The 22121-nt window shown below is 49.5% G+C and overlaps 2 protein-coding genes and 1 pseudogene across 7 annotated transcripts; 1 reads left to right on the forward strand and 2 right to left on the reverse strand.

Annotated features, from left to right (window-relative positions):
• The first annotated feature begins 33 nt into the window (after positions 1 to 33).
• On the forward strand, positions 34 to 3441 carry Stk16 (serine/threonine kinase 16). Of its 4 annotated transcripts, none has more exons than XM_085838457.1 (8): positions 34 to 349; positions 430 to 604; positions 1115 to 1334; positions 1785 to 1918; positions 2067 to 2187; positions 2314 to 2409; positions 2772 to 2893; positions 3010 to 3441. In XM_085838457.1, the coding sequence occupies exons 2-8, from the start codon at positions 519 to 521 to the stop codon at positions 3146 to 3148; spliced, it is 918 nt and encodes a 305-aa protein (XP_085694583.1). In that variant the 5' UTR covers positions 34 to 349; positions 430 to 518; the 3' UTR covers positions 3149 to 3441. The 4 variants fall into 4 exon arrangements, with proteins under 4 accessions (XP_085694583.1, XP_085694582.1, XP_085694589.1 ...); XM_085838456.1 differs by having other exon boundaries at positions 34 to 243; XM_085838463.1 differs by having other exon boundaries at positions 34 to 215.
• Positions 3442 to 4755: 1314 nt separating this feature from the next.
• Positions 4756 to 9001, reverse strand: LOC110304519 (tubulin alpha-4A chain). Of its 2 annotated transcripts, none has more exons than XM_021175934.3 (4): positions 8639 to 9001; positions 6421 to 6643; positions 6024 to 6172; positions 4756 to 5794 (listed from the first exon to the last, which is right to left on the reverse strand). In XM_021175934.3, the coding sequence occupies exons 2-4, from the start codon at positions 6599 to 6601 to the stop codon at positions 4823 to 4825; spliced, it is 1302 nt and encodes a 433-aa protein (XP_021031593.2). In that variant the 5' UTR covers positions 6602 to 6643; positions 8639 to 9001; the 3' UTR covers positions 4756 to 4822. The 2 variants fall into 2 exon arrangements, with proteins under 2 accessions (XP_021031593.2, XP_021031591.2); XM_021175932.3 differs by lacking the exon at positions 8639 to 9001 and adding an exon at positions 8408 to 8517.
• Positions 8920 to 21573, reverse strand: LOC147006065 (uncharacterized; annotated as a pseudogene). The gene is made up of 4 exons (XR_015047251.1): positions 21474 to 21573; positions 12438 to 12575; positions 9636 to 9773; positions 8920 to 8981 (listed from the first exon to the last, which is right to left on the reverse strand). The product of XR_015047251.1 is annotated as an uncharacterized LOC147006065 (transcript).
• Between the last annotated feature and the right edge of the window lie 548 nt (positions 21574 to 22121).

Consider the following 22121-nt stretch of genomic DNA (forward strand, 5'->3'; position numbering starts at 1 on the left):
CGTTACTTCGACGCGGACTGATGATGTCATCCTGGCTTCCGGTCCCTGGCCCCTCGCACAGTCTGGAGCCGGGTCGGTGTAGAGTTTGTAGTGGCAGACCCTCGGCTCGTTCCCGAGCGACGGAGGGTGGACTCGGCCAGAGGTGGGCTCGAGTTCCGCACCTCCTGCGCCGCCACCCCATGCCTGACGGGTGCGAGAGCTGGACCTGGCCGAAGGTGGGCCGGGGTTGAAAGAAGCGGCCTGGTAAGACGCAGCGTGGCCTGAGGCTTTGGGGTGCCAGAACTCAGCCTTTTTAGCGCTGGAGTCGCCAGGGCCAGTTTTCTTTAGACGTGAATATGGGTTCTCGGAGGTGAGCCTGAGCTCTCCTGGTTGGTACCTCCGTGGCTGTCTAGATTGTTCTTGACCCGCGACTTGCTGTTTCCATTCCAGCATGACCCGCCGGGACCCCACCCCATCGCCTGGAAGAGCCCACTCTCCCTGGAAGGAAGACCATCCCTGAAGAGGATGAGTGAGACGTTATGGGCCACGCACTGTGTGTCTGCTCCCGGGGAACTGTCATCATTGACAATAAGCGTTACCTCTTCGTCCAGAAATTGGGGGAGGGGTGAGTGTTTGGATGTCACTTAGCTAGACCCAGGTCGTTTAGGGACAGTGATAGAGTTGCAAGAGTGTTAGCCTTAGAGTCTACCCCACCTGACCGGTTAGCTGAACGGGTCAAGAAGTGGATTTTAGACTCTGGCCTCCTGGATCTACCTTGTGTGACCTTAAGTCAACTGTGGTTTCTTCTGCTTAAAAGGAGATGATTATAATGTCTCGCTGAGGGACTTGTGGAAACTCAGTGAGATAGTATATTCTTTAAAACATGTCACCCAGTGACTGACTCATGAGGACTTGAAATTAATTGAACATCTTATGCTCAGACCAAAACCTCAGTGATTTCTGTGCCCCTGCTCTTGGGAAACGCAGATTCTAATGTCTTGAAACTATATGAGAGCTACATCTTGGGAGGGTTTCTACTCAGTGTGAAAGGCACTCCTCCCTAAGGGAATTCCTCTGGGTTCGAGCTATGTGGGACATGACCATGGTCCTTCACTGTGACCCCTTTGGCCCACAGTGGGTTCAGCTATGTGGACCTAGTGGAGGGCTTGCATGATGGACACTTCTACGCCCTGAAGCGGATCCTGTGCCATGAGCAGCAAGACCAGGAAGAAGCCCAACGAGAGGCAGAGATGCATCGCCTCTTCCAGCATCCCAACATCCTTCGCCTCATGGCTTACTCTCTGAAAGAACGAGGTGCTAAGCATGAAGCCTGGCTGCTGCTGCCCTTCTTCAAGGTCAGAGAAGCGTGTACTTACAGAGGGGATTGTAACATTGTGCAACCCCACCAGGGGCTCTGGGCAGGCAAACATAAACATTCTAGGAGCACATGCCCTGGTTTGGCCTTTTGTTTGTTTGTTTTTCGAGACAGGGTTTCTCTGTGTAGCCCTAGCTGTCCTGGAACTCACTGGCTGAGACCAGGCTGGCCTCAAACTCAGAAATCCGCCTGCCTCTGCCTCCCAAGTGCTGGGATTAAAGGCGTGCGCCACCGCTGCCCGGCTAGTTTTGGCCATTGTTAAGTTGGGGCTCAGAGGACTATAGGGTCCCCTGTGAACTTGACATCACGCAAAGCCCCCAGGCGATCAGGAAGAGTGGATGTGGTAAAAGGGTGGACAGACTGATACAAAATAGAGTCCTGGGAAGTAGAGGCTTGAAAAATGTCTCAGCACAGGGAACTTGTGTTGTAGAAAGGTACACTGTGGAATGAGATAGAAAGGCTGAAGGACCAAGGCAGCTTCCTGACTGAAGACCAGATCCTGCTGTTGTTGCTGGGTATCTGCAGAGGCCTTGAGGCCATTCATGCCAAAGGTTATGCACACAGGTCAGTGGGTGGGCCCTATGCACTTGATGAAGCCAGGGGGAAGCGCAGTGCCAAGAGAATTGGGGTTTCTCTGCACTTTCCATGGTGCTCCCTGGGATACCAGCTTCCCTGCCCAGGGCGCCTTTGGGTCATTTTCACTTCCCTCCAGGGACCTGAAGCCCACCAATATTTTGCTTGATGATGAGGGGCAGCCAGTTTTAATGGACTTGGGTTCTATGAATCAAGCATGCATTCAAGTGGAGGGCTCTCGCCAGGCACTAGCTCTTCAGGTAAGAGAGTCTCCTGGTTTCTTTGGCCATCTCCTCCCCATCCCCAGATCATTCTGATGCATGCACCAATTTGGTCACATGATATAGCTTGTGCTCCACTTTTGAGCTCTGGGGACACTGTTCCAGGACTGGGCAGCTCAGCGGTGCACCATCTCCTACCGGGCACCTGAACTTTTTTCTGTGCAAAGCCACTGTGTCATCGATGAGCGGACTGATGTCTGGGTGAGGAGCTTGTGGGTGGGAACCTGGGTGGGGAAGGGTGTGGCTTTGTAACTCTTGGAGTACAGGGAAGAAGACCTTTGGTTTCTGTTGCATGGAACCCTAGAACCACAGGATGTCTCCACAACCGTTCACTTCCTTCCTGAGAACCATCACTGATACTGTTCTCAGGAAGCCGTGCAATCATTGTGGCTGAATTGCTAGAGGCACTAGCTAAGCAGGGGCCACGGAGGCCTCCCTCCTGCTCACATGGTTCCTCTGGGTGAGGTTGGCATATATTTAGCTTACATGGTCTTCTTTTACCATAGCAATAAGGAGATAGATGACATTTTTCACCTTCCAGGAACTAACCAAATTATGTTCAGTCCCTAGGCTGTGTGCTTTATGCCATGATGTTTGGGGAAGGCCCTTACGATATGGTGTTCCAGAAGGGTGACAGTGTGGCCCTTGCTGTGCAGAATGAACTCAGCATTCCACAAAGCCCCAGGTGAGCAGGAAGAAGAGAGGGATGCCAAGCATTGTAGACTCTTGCTTAGATTTGGCCAATTTGGAATCTTAGCAGTTCTAGGTGGCCTCCAGTCCTCTGCCTTCCCCCTCCCACAGGCATTCTTCAGCATTGCGACAGCTATTGTCTTCTATGATGACTGTGGACCCCCAGCAGCGGCCTCACATCCCTGTCCTCCTCAGTCAGTTGGAGGCATTGCAGCCACCAGCTCCTGGCCAGCACACCACCCAAATCTGATCAAATCAGTGGACATATTATTGGGAAGATGACCTTGAAGTGGCTCTCATCCCTCATTGGAACTCCTTCCATTCTTCCAGGATGGCTCTCACAGCTAGTGGCAAGGATGGTGGGTCCTTGTATATTCTACTTTCTTACCCCAATACCTGGGCAAGGAACCTAGGGTGAGTTGGGGGAAAATGAAACAGAAAATATGGCTCAAAGCTGGGCTGCTGGGTGCACAGCTTGTTCTGTTTCCAGATCTGGGAGCAGGAGAATACATAAAAAGGAGAATAAAGTGAAATCAGACTGTGTATATTTTAGGTCAATGTGTCTGGAGGGAAAGAATGAACTCTCTGCTTGCTATTTCCAAGGGAATCTCTGGCAAGAAGTACTGGTATGGTGTCTTGAGGTAGATCTACTTCTTGAGTTCTGGCAGCAGGCAGGTCTTTTAAGCTGGCTTAGTCAAAACCAGAGAGCCTCAAGCTTGAGCTGGTTTCTGTCTGTGCCAAGAAGTGGGACCAGGGTCCCCTTGAAAGCACACTCAACCAGTTCTGTCATTCATTCCCAGGGTGGGTAGCTTAGAACAGCCCAGCTCGGCAGGTTTGCCAAGTCCATGTGACCTCTGGGTGGAAGCACACCGGGTCTTTTCCCTTCTTCAGCAGAGGACAAAGGGAGTGGAGCTGGCAGCCATTTTTTTCCAGTCTCCCTGACTATTCTAGCTCACACATGGTTAATAATTGATGAGGCTGGTGGCCTGTGGCAGTACCCAGCAGCCACTTCTGCCCTATTTGCTGAGTAAACAGGCACTTGCCTTAGCTGGGTTTCAAACTTTCCTCAGGGAAGGGCACTGCTTCCCTGAGTCACCAGGGAGGGGAGACAAGGGCAGGGACAGTGCTCCTGTTCTGGAGATTCCACCCCTACATGCTGACGTCAACATGAGTCCTAGGGTGCCTATTAGTGAAGTATAATTTATCCCTAGGGTCCAGGCAGGAGGCTTCTACCCCGAGCAGAGGCTGAAGCCAAAAGAAAGCACAAACAGAGGGGAGACGACCTGACTTTTAATAGCATGGCTCCAGCCCCAGAAAGCAAGATAGACAGCAAGCTATGCAAAGCTGCCAGAGGTGCTGTGGCACAAGCAACTAGATTGCCCTTGTTCCTGCCCATCCCCCAAGTGTGTGAGGTGGCTGTATGCCCAGGAACTTTGGGCCCGCTCAGCCCCCATTCCCAAATCCTCAGTGTTCAATGACGCCTGGGCCAAGCCTTGCTTCTAGAGCTGTTGAGTGAAGCAGCAGCAAGAAGAATAAAGTAGTCCAACCATCCAACACAGACTATCAGACATTTCAGAAAGTGAAGACTTGTATCTTGCAATAGCTTGTAGCTAAACAGACAGGTCCAGGGTTTGCTCCTTGTTTCTTTCCTATTCTGCGAGTCCTTAGGACCTTACATTGAAGTCCTTGGGTTCCTGCTTTCTGGGGCTCAATGTGGGGCCCCCTTGGCAAGTCTCACTGTCAGCCATGTGAAGGTAAAATTAAAAGGTCACAAGCGGCCAATAGCGGGAGGTAGCAGCCAAAGCAGAAAGGGGGACAAGCAGAGGCTCAAGCAGTTACAAAGGGGACAAGAAACCATGCAAGGAGACTGTTTATTTCGAAAGGATTTTGCAATAAACACAGTGAACAGGCTCCAAGTAGCGGTCTACTCTTCTCCCTCGTCCTCGTCCTCATAGGAGTCGATGCCTACTTCCTCATAATCTTTTTCCAGGGCAGCCATATCCTCTCGAGCCTCAGAGAACTCCCCCTCCTCCATTCCCTCACCCACATACCAGTGTACAAAAGCCCTCTTGGCATACATCAAGTCAAACTTGTGGTCCAGACGGGCCCAGGCTTCAGCAATGGCGGTTGTGTTGCTCAGCATGCACACAGCACGCTGCACCTTGGCCAGGTCACCCCCAGGCACCACAGTGGGTGGCTGGTAGTTGATGCCAACCTTGAAGCCTGTGGGGCACCAGTCCACAAACTGGATGCTGCGCTTCGTCTTGATGGCAGCTATGGCAGCATTCACATCCTTGGGCACCACATCTCCACGGTACAGCAGGCAGCAGGCCATGTACTTGCCGTGCCGAGGGTCACATTTCACCATCTGGTTGGCAGGCTCAAAACAGGCATTGGTGATCTCTGCCACTGACAGCTGCTCATGGTAGGCCTTCTCTGCAGAAATGACTGGTGCATAGGTAGCCAAGGGGAAGTGGATACGAGGGTAGGGCACCAGGTTGGTCTGGAACTCTGTCAGGTCCACATTGAGGGCCCCATCAAAGCGCAAGGAAGCTGTGATGGAGGAGACAATTTGGCTGATAAGGCGGTTGAGGTTGGTATAGGTTGGGCGCTCAATATCTAGGTTACGGCGGCAGATATCATAAATGGCTTCGTTGTCCACCATGAAGGCACAGTCTGAGTGTTCCAGGGTGGTATGGGTGGTCAGGATGGAGTTGTAGGGCTCCACTACAGCCGTGGACACTTGGGGGGCTGGGTAGATGGAGAATTCCAGCTTGGACTTTTTGCCATAGTCAACAGAAAGCCGCTCCATCAGCAGAGAGGTGAAGCCAGAGCCGGTGCCCCCTCCAAAGCTGTGGAATACTAGGAAGCCCTGAAGTCCTGTGCACTGATCAGACTGAAAGGCAAGGAAGAAAGAGCAATATAGGTAGGGGAAAGGCCTGAGGAATTTTCTAGTTTTGTAAGGTCTAAAGTATCTCAGATGTTAGGACAAAGACTGAATGTTCCCTAACAGCATCAATTTCTGAGACACAACTAGTGATCATCCTAGAAATGGATCTGAAAAAAATACTTTTCCTGAGCACAGAGTCCAAAGCTCCCTCCTCCCTGCCAGGCTGTAGTCTTACCAGCTTGCGGATCCGGTCCAGCACTGGGTCGATGATCTCCTTGCCAATGGTGTAGTGACCACGGGCATAGTTGTTGGCCGCATCTTCTTTTCCAGTGATAAGCTGCTCTGGGTGGAAGAGCTGGCGGTATGGGCCATTTCGGATCTCATCTGAAAGACCATATATCACATTGCTAGGGCAAAAACCACCTGACTCTGCTCCTTCCCCCTCTCCACCCACTGAGCGGCAGCTGAAGCCAGATAGATAAAAGAGCTAGCTCATCCTTCTGCCAACATCCTGGGGTCAGCATCCATCTTCAGCTTCAAATAAACCAAGAGGCTTCAAAGATCACAAAAACCCAGCCAAGACATTCTTCAAGAGACACTCCACCTTCCTCAAAAGGGAACTCCCCCCTCACCGATTACAGTAGGCTCCAGGTCCACAAAGACTGCCCGAGGCACATGTTTTCCAGCTCCAGTTTCACAGAAGAAGGTGGTGAAGGAGTCGTCCCCTCCACCAATGGTCTTATCGCTGGGCATCTGCCCATCAGGCTGAATCCCATGTTCCAGACAGTAGAGCTCCCAGCAGGCATTGCCCATCTGGACACCTGCCTGCCCCACATGGACTGAAATGCACTCGCGCTGAGGGATACAGAGAAGGTCACAGCATAAGTCCCTACCCACAACTACCCACTTCATTCGGTTCTTTCCCACCCTTTTGCCTATTAGCTGAGATTACTCAGTTGGTAAAAGTATGGTAAGGTTGGGCTCACGGTGGTCAGAAGCAGCTGGCAGCCTCTCCAGTCTCCTCAGCACAGGGCTCCCCAGATTGGAGGCAGCCAGCAGGGCAGACCAACCCCTTAGCCTACTTCTCAGTAGAGAATTTACCAAGTGAGAGCTGTATAATCCTGTTACATCCACAGAGAGGACAGAGAGGACATGCACACCTGACAGGCAGGGCTTCAGCAATTATAATAAGGGTGCGGGGAGAGAAAGACACCGAGAGGGATAGACACCGACACCGAGAGACAGACTTTCCAGTTGCTTCCAGATCGTGCAGCGTCTAGAAATATGTTTTATAGTTTATAGCCAGCAGCTTCCTCCCTGGTTAATCTTTGCCTTGAAGATTAACTAAAAATTCTCACAACCCTCTCCCCTTCTTCCTGTGGGCAAAGAGGTGTCTCAACCTTCCATCTGGTATCAACTGACCATTCTGGCCTTCAGGATGCTAGAACCTCCACTTTTAAGTTCCATCTGGCCCTGAGGGATCAATCCCATCTGGCTCCTCTCCCCACCTCCACCCTCACACTCTGCGTTGCTTCACCACCTCCATCCTCGCCTCAGCCCGCATGGAAATAGCAGCGATAATACGGGTAAACGCTGACGGCAGGGGCAGGCAATACAGGTATACATACTGGAGCCCTGGCAACTTAAGGCTCCATCTAGGTGGTCCATAATTTAACCCCTGCAACGCCCAGGTCTGTAGAACCTGTGCGCCTCCCTTTTCACAACCAAATGACGCGTGGGGGCGGGGTGGGGCACGACAATTTCTAAATACCCAGAAAAGGAAGTGGAACCTGCTAGGAGGCCCTTGAGGAAACCCGCCTTGCTGCACAAGCCAGGGGAACGCCATCTGTACCTGGGCCTTACGTCTGCTCTCCCACTGGAGTCTTTCCAGTTACTTCCCAGTTGAAAGCTCGGGTTGGATTTCTGCCCCCGCTCCGGGCTATAAATACAACCCCCTTCATACACCTCTCTCCCTTCCCCCGCCACCTGGCCGAGGCCGGGGCTGTCGATCAGCGCCAGCTGTCTCTGCCTGTTCTCCGAGCACCCGCGAGCACCCGCACTCGGGTAGGAGGGGCCCGCTGGCCTCCCGAGACCGAACCCCATTCCCGCCACCCCTCCTGGCTCAGGAGGGGGTGCTGAGTCATGTAGGGGGGGGTGTAGATGGGAAGGAGGCACACGGAGGAAGACGGGGTGCGGTACCAAGTAACCCCTTAAACCAACCGGCGCCAAGCACGTGTTCGGTCAGTTCCAGGGACTCACTCAGGGGGTATGGGTGGTGGGGGGCAGCTGAGCAGGTCTTCTGCTGCCCGAGGAGAGCACTGGGTGCAGAACCTCGTGACTCCCCTCAGGAGGGTTGGAACACAGACGCTTGGTAGGGCAGGAGGACACCTTACAGAAGGGCTCCTCTCTGCTAGTGAAACACCCACCCTCCCTCAGTCCCCAGCTTCTGAAGGTGGACAACACACTAGGCCAAAGTCACCAGGAGAGGTGGGGGAAGTGCAAAACTCTTACATCTCCTGGAAACTCGGAATGCTAAGGAAAGGGTCCTCAGCATCTCTAGAGGAAGGTTTCCACAGAGGAGAGATAGGACCGGAGAGATCCCGGCGGGGCCTCACTCACCATGATGAGTTTGGGCTGTTCGTCTCACGTAGAGTCGGGGTCACGGGTCTCGGTGAGATCTGCGGAGCTGCAGTGCCGCACCACTCTTATAGGCAGGAGGCGGGACCTGCGCGCTCAGCCCGCCCACCATGGGGCGGGGTGGTCTAAAGACTACATCCCGGTCAGGGTAGGTGGCCACCAGGAGTGAAACCTAGGCGTATTCCCTCCCCTTGCTGCTCCGGATTCTCTCACCTGTCGAGTTTGGCTTAGAAGCAGCGGCCCATATTCGTTCCTAGTTTTGAGCCGATGTCCGGGATTCCGAAGGTCCGAAGCAGAGACGCAGGGTGCGGTGACGGAGCGTGTCTCGAATGCACCTGCGTCGTGTAGATGCTCATGGTGCAGGTATTCCGACTTAGGGCGGATGAAGCTCAAGCGATCCTTCAAAAGCGGCTGTCCCCGGCCTTCTCCGCTGTCCTCCCAGCGTCGCCTCCCGGGCTCGGGCGGGTTGGGCAGCTGGGACTGGTCGCCCGAGACCCCCTTACAGCAGACCGCCGCCTGCTGGTCCCCGGCCGAGTTGGTAGGCTTTCGCCCACACCTGTGGGAGGCCGAGGACCTAGAACTACAGAGCCTGAGCCCCAGGGTGCCGATCCCGCAGACTATCCCTCAAAGCCGAGCGGCACAGCCAATCTGTGAGGGCCGACGCGAGAATCTGCCACCTTTCACCCGCCAGGCCACTCGCTGGTCAGAGGCTCCGTCATTAGCGCCGTCACTATTAGTTAGCTCCCGCCACGACCTGCTGCGGTGGAGCACAGAACCTGGAGCCCCTAGAACAGCATCCGGTCGGCCCTATGCAACCTTGGGCAAGTGACTTAGTGTCACTGAGTTCTTGGCTTGTACAGTAGAAGAGATACCTCCTTTCTACGTTTTATTTCCATTTCGTACTAGGACAGGCCTTTCTAAAAACTATTTCTGCTTTCTCAGACATACATCACCCCCACCGGAAAAAAAAATCCCTCAGGAGGAGCCCAGGTGCTAGTTTTCATGGCCATAAAAATTCTGACTCCCAGGGTAGTCATCACTTGACAAAGATTTCACCAGCATGGGCTCCCATTCTCTTCTTAGGGACAGAGCTGTCTGTCAGCATAACACAAGGCCGAAATCTATACAGGATGGCAGACGTTCTATCAACAAAGTAGCTAGTGGCATTTGACTTAAGAGAAGTCATAGAAAAGAATACAATATATTTCACCAGATCTCTCTAGTCCTTGACATCTGGTTAGGAGAATTTCGTTGGGAGAGACTGAGTGTGTAGTTCAGTTGGTAGCATGCTGTCATTTGTGAAGTTCTGGGTTTGATCCCTAGCACCATGGTTGGGAGAGGGTCTCCTCTGTAAAAAGAAAATGGACAAGGACGTTTGGTTAAGCCGCTTACAATCATGGGTCATGGTCTGTGCAAAGGAATGAGTTTTGATGATCACAGGACACAGTGGCCACTCTGAAGACCTCATTTCCTATGAACCCACACAGCACAAGGGATAGAAAAGATCTGAACAATTAGGCAAAACTCTAAGCCTGTTTGGCCTTCAGATTCAGATCTTTGTAAAACGGACAGGCACAGGATTGTGTACACAGCTAGCAGAGCAAGGTATAAGGAGCCACTGGAGACTCCACAGCTTCCACTCACACTTAGTATATGCACAGCACACCTGTATGTGCTGCAGAGTTTATGAACCAAGGCAAGGGCTGTGCTGCGTCCTTCTTTGGGTCCCTGGTTTTTAGTATGGTACTTAGGACATTTGATAAGCATGTATGCATTCAATGAACTGTTGTACTTCAGAGATGGGGCCCTCAGGGAGTTGCAATTGAGCAGCTGATAGACCAAAGTCCCTCTCCGAAATGTTTTATTCTGCTAGGGGGTACGGCGTAGTGGTAGAGAGCTTGCTAGGTGTGTACAAGGCCCTGTGTTCAGACCCTAGAACTGCAAAGAGCAAACCAACAGAAGAAGAAAGGTTTTGTTTGGATCTTCGTGGTGTTTGGCATAGGAAAAGATCAAGGACTTTGGGGTTGAGGTACCCTCCAAGTCACCTCCATGTCAGAAGAGTCCCTAGGACTCGGGATTTTCACCAGTTTGTGTTCCTGGCTATGGTTGATTGCAGTTATATAGTAATGATGGACAGCTGGGTCCAAAGGGGGGAGGATCCAGGCAGGGTCTCTGGAAGTTTATGCCATTTAATCCCCATCAGGGTTCACAGGAAGCATGCTCTTCCTTTAAGCATCAGAACATTTCCCTGCAGTCTGTCTGTCCATGAGCGGGGAGCCAAAGAAGACCCAAGTGAGCATAGAGGGGGGTGAATGGCGCCCTGAGCTAATGTGTATTTTTGACATGGGTTCAGCCGTGTCAGGGACCAACACCGCAGACCCATGGGAGAACACCAAAGCTTTCTTTGGTCAGGCTAGAAATAGCAAAGCCTTCCTCTGATCCAGGCATGAATGATGATGAATCATAGGCCAAACTAGCAACCATAGCTTCCCCGGATGTGTACAGCCTGAGCCTGCTCCCCTACAGAGCCTAACCACTCTGCCTATGCTGGACATAATAAAAGCACTCAGGTTCTAGTTCTTTCTGTAGTCAGTATCCGTCACAATGCTCGTGGTCAACCTGTGTTGTGGATAGCCCTGGGGCTAATTATATTTGATGGTAATTCCGTTCTCCTATGAGTGGCTGAGAACATGGAATGAGTCAGCACTCAGTGACTTCCTGTAAACCTGCTTCCCACCTTAATTTGTAAAATAAAGGAGAGCTGATGATTGGGCAGATAAAAGAAGGTGGAGAGAGAAGAAGGAGAAATTGGAAGAGGGAGAGGACACTGAAGAGGAGGAGGAAGAATAAGAAAAGCGGAGAAGCACATGGCCTAGAGAAACCGCAAGTTCTAAGGGGTCTCATAGATGTGGAAGATGGTAGTGTAGTGGTAGATCTGCCCAATCCAGGCGCACAGCATGGATTCATATTAATTGAGTTGTGTTTTCATTGCCAGGGCATATTTGGGAGAGATTCACCGCAACACACCTGATTTTCTGTTCCTGTGTGTGTGTGTGTGTGTGTGTGTCTGTCTGTCTGTCTGTCTGTCTTCATTCACTCGACTGGGTCAGATTTCCAGACCTAAGTCTCGGGGACACAGAACCCATGAAAACCCACTGGAGATTTTCTTGGAGGCTTGTGTAAGCACCTCCACCTAGCATTTCCCAACATCTCTGAAGGATAGTGGAAAGTGAGTATTGGCACAAACCATATTGCTTACACAGTCTGTGGACAGTGATCCTTCTGTATCCACTCAGTGTTCGCTGAGAACATTGAGAACTAGAGGCCCAGGTGCCAGGTGGAGGTCAGCCGTACAAACAGGCCTGTCTGAGATAGTTGGTCACCTTGGGCTCCTCTGCTCTCTTCTGCAGGCGTATGAAATCTCAGGCATCAAATCTACCCTAGTACTGGGAGTTCTTTCTAGGCCTATGTTCCCATATAACAGAATAGGTAGGCAGAATAATGCCATGGTCCCCATATCCACTTTCTAACCCCTGTGACTATGCTACTTAATGACTGATGACTTATTATTATTGTTGTTGTTATTGTTATTGTTAATTGAGATGGGGTCTCCTTGTATAACCCAGACTGGCCTTGAGCTCATGGTCTTCCTGCCTTAGCCTCCCAAGTGTGCACCAGCACAGTCAGCTGGGGTTTTCATGGTGTAGTATATCTACTCTGAGATTGTTGAATGTTCGTTGCATAAGAACTGTAATTTTTCTGGGGGGTTACAGAAAGAACTACATTGCACGCTCACACAGTAGTGAAGGGAAAAACCGTGCATGCCCCTCCCCCAACCCCTTCTCTATCTATCTATCTCTTTTTGTCTCTTTTTGTGAGACAGGATGTCTGGGGTTACAGGTGTATGCCAACGTACCTGGCCTTCCTTCCTACTCTTTTATTAGAATTGGTTTTGGCTGCAAATATGGAGTCCATGTGTAGTCGTGGTTTAAACAATGAGGATATTCATTACCCCATTAGAAGTCAGCGTAGGGCTGATGGCACCGATAACTCCAGTATTTCCAGCTTTCTCCTCTGGCATCGGTAGGCTGATGACGTCTTCCCTCAGGATCACAAAACGGCTGCCTCAGTGTCATGGCTTCACATGACGCTGTATTAAGGCAGGGAAAGAGAAAGATTTCTTATATCTCTTTTCATCTGAGAGAAAAATCTTTCCCCAAAGCAAACCCCCTGCAAGAAATGGAAAAGGAAGGGATGGGGAGAGACACTTTAGCAGACATCTTTATGTCTTAACAGGCCATTCCACAGCTAACTTCTGAGAGGAAGGAAAGATCTAGACTCACCCGGGTCTGAACAGTTGGACAGGTGAATACTTAAAGAGAAGCTGGCCAAGGAGCTGGGATAGGGCAGGCATAGCTGTTTGGGAGGGCTGCGGTACCCTGCCATAGTGGGAGGTATTCTCACTTCCTCCTGCTTCACCCTTAGTCCAAGCCTCGGTTACTCCCACCCCCAATGCCTGAAAAGTCACCTCCCAGCAGGGCTGTGGTCTACTTTGACTCCCGATAGCATGATCTCCACACGGCTCTGATCTCTGCCCCCAGAACACAAACATGCTGGCCTCTGTGCCTAAAACATTAAGCCTTTGAGGTTTTTCTTGCTCTGGGAGTTCATCTTGCTCTAGTCTTTCCCTCCCACCTTCCTTTTCTTTGAACACACTAGGCTTGTTACTGTCTAGCAAGTCTTGCTTGCTGTTCTTTTAAGAGCAGCCTTTCCAGGTTTTGCTGTAGCCAATGCTTGATTGTATTATTATTATTATTATTATTATTATTATTATTATTATTATTAGACAGAGTTCTACTATGTAGCTTTGGCTGACCTGGAATTTACTATGTAGAATGTATGCCAGACTGGCCTTGATCTCCCTGAGGCCAACCTTGCCTTTGCCTTCCATGTGTTGGTATTAAAGGCATGTACCAGCACACTTGGTTGTAATTCCGTCTTCTTAGAGAACTATTCCTTCTTCAACCCCAAGTAGTAGCCTTTCAGGTAACTTGTGTGCTTTATATTTATCATCATCATCATCACCACCACCACCACCATCATCACCACCACCATCATCGTGAGTGGTGTGTGACTGTAGGTGCACATGGTGCGTCTGGAGGGGTCACGGGACAACTTTCAGGGGTTGCTTTTCGCCTTCCACCATAGGATCTGGGGGTCAAACTCAGGTCATCAGGTTTGTTCTGCAAGCACCTTTATCTGCTGAGCCATCTGGTTGGCCCTTTGAGTTTTATGCTTGTTTACTTAGTCTGTCTTCCCCAAGGAAGAGCATACAAACTCCTTAAAAGACTTCTTGTCTGCTACTGTACCCCTAGTACAGAATTTTTGCCAGTATTTTCACGTGTAATGACTATCCAATCATACTTGTTAAAGGAATGAACAATACTGACTGTCTCTTATTTTATAACTTAGATAGTATCATATGCTTAAAACAAATTCAGTCTCTGGCCAAGCATGGTGGCACACACCTGTAATCCCACACTGGGGAGGCTGAGGTAGGATAGGGAATTTGAGGTCAACTTTGGTTACATAGCGAATTCTAGGACAGCTTTGTGTAACACACAGCAAGAAAGACCCCCATCTCAACACAAAGCAAAAGAACGACCCCTCAGCATCTTTAAACTGTTTTGCCTTATACCCACCTAACATTTGGATAGTAGAGTTGGTGATGAGTAGGCCAATTTTAGATATCTAGTTTAAGAGATACACAGGTGAGATTTGGGCCTTGAAGGACTTCTTACTTCATGGGGATCTATCTGGTTAATAATTCCTAAAGTCTCTGGCTTCTCTGCAGACCAATTCAGCATGAGGTTTCTCTCACCAATCTTAAGTATTTTCATAACCCATGTATCCTTTCTTTGCCAATTAGACCAGAAAAAAAAAAAAAAAGAAAAAAGAAAGAAAATTCTGGGGCTGGTGAGATGGCTCAGTGGGTAAGAGCACCCGACTGCTCTTCCGAAGGTCCAGAGTTCAAACCCCAGCAACCACATGGTGGCTCACAACCATCCGTAACGAGATCTGGCGCCCTCTTCTGGAGTGTCTGAAGATAGCTACAGTGAACTTACATATAATAAATAAATAAATCTTAAAAAAAAAAAAAAAAAAAAAAAAAGAAAATTCTGGCTTTGAAAATTTCAGTCCATATCCATGACCCAGGTGGTAGGTCAGTCACCTAGAGATTCTGGGAGATTCCTTACCTGTGTGGTAAAGAGGGTCTCTGTGAAAGCCTCTATCTCAAAATATGTTTCCTACCATTGGGCACAGTAGCTGGAATGTCACATTAGCCACTGCTTCCTGGACAGGATTGCTAACTGACCTACTTTTAGTCTTAGTGACAACCTATTCCAAGTTGTAGTTCTATCTGGAAGACTAGCTGAAGAAATGCCAATCCTGGAGTCCATTGAAATGGACTGTGTTAGTAGGTAAGGTTGCAGGTTTCCCTACAACTACCGTTCAGTTGATGACGTGGTTAACAGGTTCTTGGTTAGTCAGATGAGAGTGCTGAAGCTAAAAGGGTGGGAGAGGGAATCAGGGGTACAAAGAGAGTGATTTTGGCTGCAATTCAGACTGGAGAGGAAGGAGATAAAGAAACGGAGGGGGGTGGCTTTCAAGAAGGTGTATGCCCACATATAGAATTGTAAGTAGAGCAGGCTACAAACACTGCTGTGTGTAAGAAGCTGAGCCCAAGTCTCAGAAGAATCTTAATTCCACCACTAATGAACCCCCATGTGACCTTGGGCAGGACACCAGAGACTTCATTTTCCTTTTCTTCGTCCTGGGAGAGAGAGGACCATCTTGTCTCCTTTACTGAGGGAATCAAAATTGACAAGGGCAGAGCAATATTACAAATTGTGAAGCAAAAGCCACGTATGGTGGTCATGCCTGTAATCTTAGCCCAGGCAGGTTTCTTCAAGTTCAAGGCCAGCCTTCTGTACATAGTGAGTTCCAGGTCAGCCAGAGCTACGCAGTGAGACCCTATCTCACAAACAAACAAAAACAATTAAACAAACCCATCATCTTGCTGATGGAGAACAGCAACAATTCTGGCCACACATTTATGAAAGTTTTTCCCCCTTGAGAAACTCCTATTGCTCCTTCAAATTGGACAGGTGAGAAAGCCCAGGACAAAAGAAGGTCTTAGACCTGTAGGTCTTAGACATGGGTTTTCTTAGACTCTGGTTCCCTGTATTTCATGGCATTCTGTGTTTCTACCCAGAATGCCCTAGGTTTTATCTCTTGCTGGAGGACTCATTATTTCTGGATTGCTACAAACATCATCTTAGTCCCGCCCACACGCCACTGTCAGCGCTTGCCAACCACAGCAGGAGGAGGAGGAGGAGGAGGAGGAGGAGGAGGAGGAGGAGGAGGAGGAGGAGGAGGAGGTGTTGTTGTTGGTTGCTCTGGGGGCTTGATTTCAAAACCCTCTGCCGAATATGAGGGTCTTCCAGGAAATGGGATTATGTGAGCGGCAACAGACACCAGCCTTGGCCCCTCTTTCACCCATCCCACACAGCTGGACCCAGACTGGGCTCTTGGATGCTTGGCTGCTGCTGTTATAACAGTCAATAGGCTAACTCTCCTGGGACACAGTGTATGTATGTATGTATGTATGTATGTATGTATGTATGTATGTATTTAGCATTCCCTACAGAGAGCCACAGAGAGGATAGAGAGATCAGGAGTAGTTCTCTCACAGATTCATTTTTCTGCCCAGTGGCAGACACACAGCCACCAGACTCCAGTCATTCCTGGCCAGCCAACATGGTAAACAGAGGTTGGGGGCTCAGTAGATCCAGGGTAAAAGAAACTTGGGTGTCCAGATGTTCATGGGGCTATAGCATGTGGTGAAGCAATGTTAAATTTGGGTGAGGCTTCCATATGTATTTGCTGAAACAAGGGAATGGATACCGGAAATGGAGCAGGGGAAGAGCGCCTAGGCTCAGGCACAGGGCTATTCAAGGGCTCTGAATTCATGTGGAACCATTAGCAGATTGGTCATAGCATTTGAGCAGAAAGTGCAGACACTTCATTCTGGCTGAATCTTCATACCCTGTACCCACTGACTGATGGCAGCTGCTGGGGCCCTGGTCAGTGTCAAAGGACAGCTTTGGAGATATGTCCTTCTACATGCTGTCACTCACAGCTTGCTCGTGTGTCACACTTTTGACTGACCTCTCATTTCAGCTACATATTAGCAGGAGAGAGTTGGGGGGAGAGGGAGAGGGGGAAGGAGAGGGAGAGGGGGGAGGGGAAGAGGGGGGAGAGGGGGAGGGGGAGAGGGAGAGGGGGAGAGGGGGAGGGAGAGAGGGTAAAAGGAGTACAGCTGCATTTGTTGGGCTGGGTTGTACACGGGCCAGGCACATTTGATATCTTCAACTGTCTCTCCACCGGGGCTGATAGAAGAGCAGTTAAAGGCATGGTTGGAGCCAGACTGTCCCTGCTCAGAACATGTCTGCTTTTGCTCATGACCTTGGGAAAGCTGCCTAACCTTTCTAAGAGTCAGTTTCCTGCACTGTGAAGTGTGGGTTGAGGGGAGACACTTAGCTAAGGGGATTGCCCTGAAGAAGAGCTTGGTATAAGAAGGCATCTAATTAGTACTTATGCAAGGGGAACCAAACAACTGCAACAAAGCCTTCTGGGTAGGAGATTCTACCATGTTTACAGAAATAGGAGCTCAGGAAACTCAGGCAGGTGAAAAAAAAAAAAACCATGTCTCCTGAGTTGAGTTCTTTGCTCCAAACCTACTGCCTCACAGCATAGAGCATTGTTCTCTGAGTAGCCAGATATCCTGTGCAGGCTGCTGGCTCCTGGGGCCAGAACTGTGTCTAATTTCATGGACAGAGCCTGAGTAGGCTCAGGGCTACTTCTGGCTTTGCCAGACACTGGGTGAGGCAAATCAGGTTCCCTCTCTTCCATACCTGGGGAGTTCTTGAGTCTTTGATTTATCTAAATCTCTCCAAGATCAACTCATTATCTTTTTTTTTTTTTTTAAAGATTTATTTATTACATGTAAGTATACTGTAGCTGTCTTCAGACACTCCAGAAGAGGGAGTCAGATCTCATTACGGGTGGTTGTGAGCCACCATGTGGTTGCTGGGATTTGAACTTCGGACCTTTGGAAAAGCAGTCGGGTGCTCTTACCCACTGAGACATCTCACCAGCCCTCATTATCTTTTTTTATCATGACACAGGAGGCTGAGAAAGTTCCAACATTCATGAAGCACCCGGTGTGTATATAAGGCCATGGGATAGGCAGCTTTTAAGTATTCTTTTCTTTTCCCATTTATTTATTTATTTATTTATTTATTTATTTATTTATTTAATGTATATGAGTACACTGTAGCTGTCTTCAGACACACCAGAAGAGGGTATTGGATCTCATTACAGATGGTTGAGAGCCACCATGTTGTTGCTGGGAATTGAACTCATGTCCTCTGGAAGAGCAGTCAGTGCTCTTAACTGCTGAGCCATTTCTCCAGCCCCTTAAGGTTTCATTTGACTCTCAGAGTCATTCATCCTGGGAGAAGACTCTTATTATCACCTATATTTTACAAGGAGGACATCAATAAGAAGGCTAAGAGTCCTATGTAAGAGAAATAGAGGCACCCTAGCTCTCAGATGCCCATTACTTCTGATAAATACCATTTGCCTAAAAATCATAAGTCAAGGTCCTTAGGCCATATTTTAAAAGTCAGTGGTGTGTTAGGTTTATGAATAAAACATCCTCATTAAATGTTACAAAATATTAGCCAGGCATGGTAGAATAGGCCTGTAACTCCAGTTATCTGAGAAGCTGAGGTAGGAAAATCACAAGTTCAAAACCAGCATGGGCAACTTTGTATGACTTTGTCTCAATTTTTTTTTTCCTAAGACAGAAATCCACCTGCCTCTGCCTACTGAGGGCTGGGACTAAAGGCGCACCACCACCGCTACCAAACTATTTTTTAAGGACAGAGAATGAAGTTATAGAGATGGAGCAGTTGCTAAGCATTCTCGAGGGAGGTCCTGAGTTCAGCAATGATGACAACAAATAAAACGATGAAACAACACAGTAACCCAGAAAAAAAGGACAGGGAACAAAGTATGAGGAATGATAGAATAAGCGCCGACTACCAAGCCTCCAATTGTCTCCACTTCCTTCTGCCAGAGAGATCCATCATCCCAAACTTAGTATTAGTGACCCCCCCCCCCCACTGTCATTATCTCTGTGTTATTTTCTCTTGCTTTCCTCACTGTTGGCTCCCATTTCTTTCTGAACACAGATGGGTTACTATCACACTCTGCCAGACCCATTGGATCCTCTCCTGTCCTTTCCCGGGATGCTTAGTCACCAAGTGAGGCCCTAGAAGTTTAGATCTACCCACATCTGTTTCCCCCAGAGTTTTGGCACAGCCCTCAACACTTGTCAGTAAAAGCTTAGACCCAAGAGGTGGGGCAAGGAGAGCAAGCCCAGGATCCTTGACTCTTAACTAAAGAAGGCAGAAGGAAAAGGGGATGGAGCTTGTGTTCAGGCATGGTCTAGGTTTCCCCAAAGCTGTCCTCTGCCTGCCCAGTGTGAGCGCGTCTCAGTCCACTTGGGGCAGTCCAATGTGTAGAAGGCCAATGCCCACTGGGAGGTCTACTGCCTGGACTGTGGGATCCAATGGGATGGGCAGATAGATGTTCAGCAACAACCCATCAGTGGAGGGGATGGTTCCTGATTCCTGACTTTACCACCATTTTAATGAAAATGGGGCTGGAAACCATGGACCCTATGCAGTCAGTGCTTGTGGGCCTGGAGACTGTTGCGATTGGTAAGCAGTGATCAGTTCCTGTCCCCAAGGGTACAGTAGAACCACTGCATTGATGAAGGATTTTGGGGTTAATCATCACAGCCTTCCGGCTTCTGCAACCAGTGTCAGGCTTTACTTTATTTTACACCCTTAGATCACAGTGCATCGCTGAGAGAAGTTGGGGCGGGGCCCTGGAGCAAGAACCTTAAAGGACACTGTTTACTGCTTTGCTCTCTGGCGCATGCTCAGCTAAACTTTTTTTTTTTTAAAGATTTATTTTATTATATTTATGAGTACAATGTAGCTGTCTTCATACACACCAGAAGAGGGAACTGAATCACATTACGAATGGTTGTGAGCCACCATGTGGTTGCTGGGAATTGAACTCAGGACCTTTGGAAGCGCAGTTGCAGTCAGTGCTCTTAACCACTGAGCCATCTCTCCAGCCATTTATTTATTTGATTTGATTTGATTTTTTGAGACAGGGTTTCTCTGTGTAGCCCTGGATGTCCTGGAACTCGCTCTGTAGACCAGGCTGGCCTCGAACTCAGAAATCCTCCTGCCTCTGCCTCCCAAGTGCTGGGATTAAAGGCGTGCGCCACCACTGCCCAGCCCTGTTTTTTTGTTTTGTTGTTTTTGTCCAGTCCAGGCCTACCTGCCTTGAGATGATGTCACCCACAGAGGGATGGACACTTCTCCATCAATTATCAATCATGACAATCTCTCACAGATGTGGCTACAGACAAATGTGATCTGGGAAGTTCCTCAATTGAAGTTCCATCTTCCCAGGTATCTTAAGAGTTTCTATCGCTATGGTGAAGCACCCACCATGACCACAGACAGAGCCAGAGAGGAAAGAGATGATCTGGCTTACACCTCCACATTGTGGTCCATCATTGAAGGAAACCGAGACAGGAACCCCAACAGGAACCTGGAGGCAGGAGCTGATGCAGAGGCCATGGAGGAGTAATTGACTGGCATGCTCCCCGTGGCTTGCTCACCCTGCTTTCTTACAGAACCCTGCACTACCAGCCCAGGGATGGCCCCACCCACAGTAGGCTGGCCTCTCCCTCATGAGTCACTAAGAAAAGCGCTCTACAGGCTTGCCCACAGCCTGGTTTTATGGAGACTTTTGTCTATTTGAGGCTCCCTCCTCTCTGGTGACTCTAGATTCTGATAAGTTGACGTGGGCTCAGGCAGCACACCAGGTGACTCCAGGTTTCGTCAAGTTGACACTGAAAACCAACCAGCACTCTGGACAAGCTGCAGCAGCTCGGAAGCATCCCCAGGATACCTTGTATTATCTTTTTAAACCTAAAATGCATGTAGCCATTATACCTCCTGCAAGTCCCATGGGGACAAGGTCTGCTGCTCACCACTCTATTATTGGCACCCCAAATGTTGCCTGCTATATTAGTCAGTCAGCACTTGTTAAGGAAGTGTTATATGTACGCCTATTTTATAATTGTGGAAATGAGGCTTTGTGCAGCTCTGTGTCTTGCCCAAGGTTACCTCGCTAGTAAATGGAGGGAGCAGGATTCAAACCCAGGCAAGTCTGAGCAGAAACCGGTGCTCTAGCTTCTTCTGATCACTGCTCCTCTTCTCCATGGTGGAGCCAGACTCTGACTCTTCTAGCCTGCCAGGTGCCCAATGCCTAGACAGTGACTCAGGCGCCTTGAGGGCAGGGAGGGGGTGACGCCTGACAAATCCTCTGTCCTGACTCTGGGATAGAGGACATCAAGGCAGCAGATGAGACAGGGCCTCAGCCAGGATAGAGACTTCCTTGGGGACAATCTTTGGGCTGCCACTGCCCCTGGGAAGAATCTCACAATATCTTACAGGAGGTGTGGCAAGAACCTGGGACAGGCCGTCAGGAGGATTAAGAAGAAAGGAAGTGACCTGGCAATTGGGCTGGGTTTCTAGATAGGCACTGTGCTCTTCTCTGTCTGGTGTACAGAGACAACCAGCCCACCCTGGTTGTCTCTGTGGCTATGTCCTCTTTCACTTATGTGGTGTAGCTAGTACACACATCCCCAAGCTCCCACTGGCATGCACCAACAGGCCTGGGTTGGATGGGGTTTAAGTGTGGGAAGGGAACCACCCAGCTTAGCTCCCTTGGGGCAGCTGTGAGCACCACCCAGCCTGGCTCCTGGGGACTCCCTCAACCCTAGGAAGTGCTTTCATCCTTCACACTTCTAAGACTAGGGAGCAATTACCTCCTGCAGGTAGACTCCTGAGCTAGGTCTCCAGCCTTGGACCTCACCTCTGCTGTGTCAGGAATCTGTCTTTGTCTCCAAAGGTGGAGTTCTAGGCCATCTCCTTCTGAAACCCTGCCTCCCTCCTCTTGGGGTTGCTGTTGCCACGCCTTCCAGCTTAGGTCACAGACTCCAGAACCATCTAGAACCTCGACGCGTTCCTTTCACTGGCTTTCCCTGGGTCCTATCTCCTATCTGTCCCTGTGACTCGTTGGTGCTTGGAGTGAGCTGCCTTGTGCTGTAGTCCAAGTCTGTGGTTTTATGGCTTTACGCATGGAGTTTCTTGGCATTGCCCTAACTCCCCAACTAGGATAACTTCTTAAGGATTCAAAAGGTACCAACAGCTTCTCGTGAAATGCGGTAATAAATCTGTATCTGCTTCTCCTCTTGGTGGCCACCAAACCTAACATTACTCTGTGTTTATTATTTTTTCCTTTCTTCTGGGACAGGGTCTTGTTATGTAATCCAATTTGGCCTTCAACTCATGATCCTCCTAGGTGCTGGCATTACAGGTAGGTTCCACTGCATTTGTTTTTGTTTTGTTTGTTTTTGTTTTGTTTTAATAAAGACTTATTTTTTTTAAAGCCTGGCATGGTGGTATGTGACTAA

The sequence above is a fragment of the Mus caroli genome, unplaced genomic scaffold (genome assembly GCF_978045245.1).
Source record: "Mus caroli unplaced genomic scaffold, Mus_caroli_1 scaffold_1, whole genome shotgun sequence".
NCBI classification, from domain to species: Eukaryota; Metazoa; Chordata; class Mammalia; order Rodentia; family Muridae; genus Mus; species Mus caroli.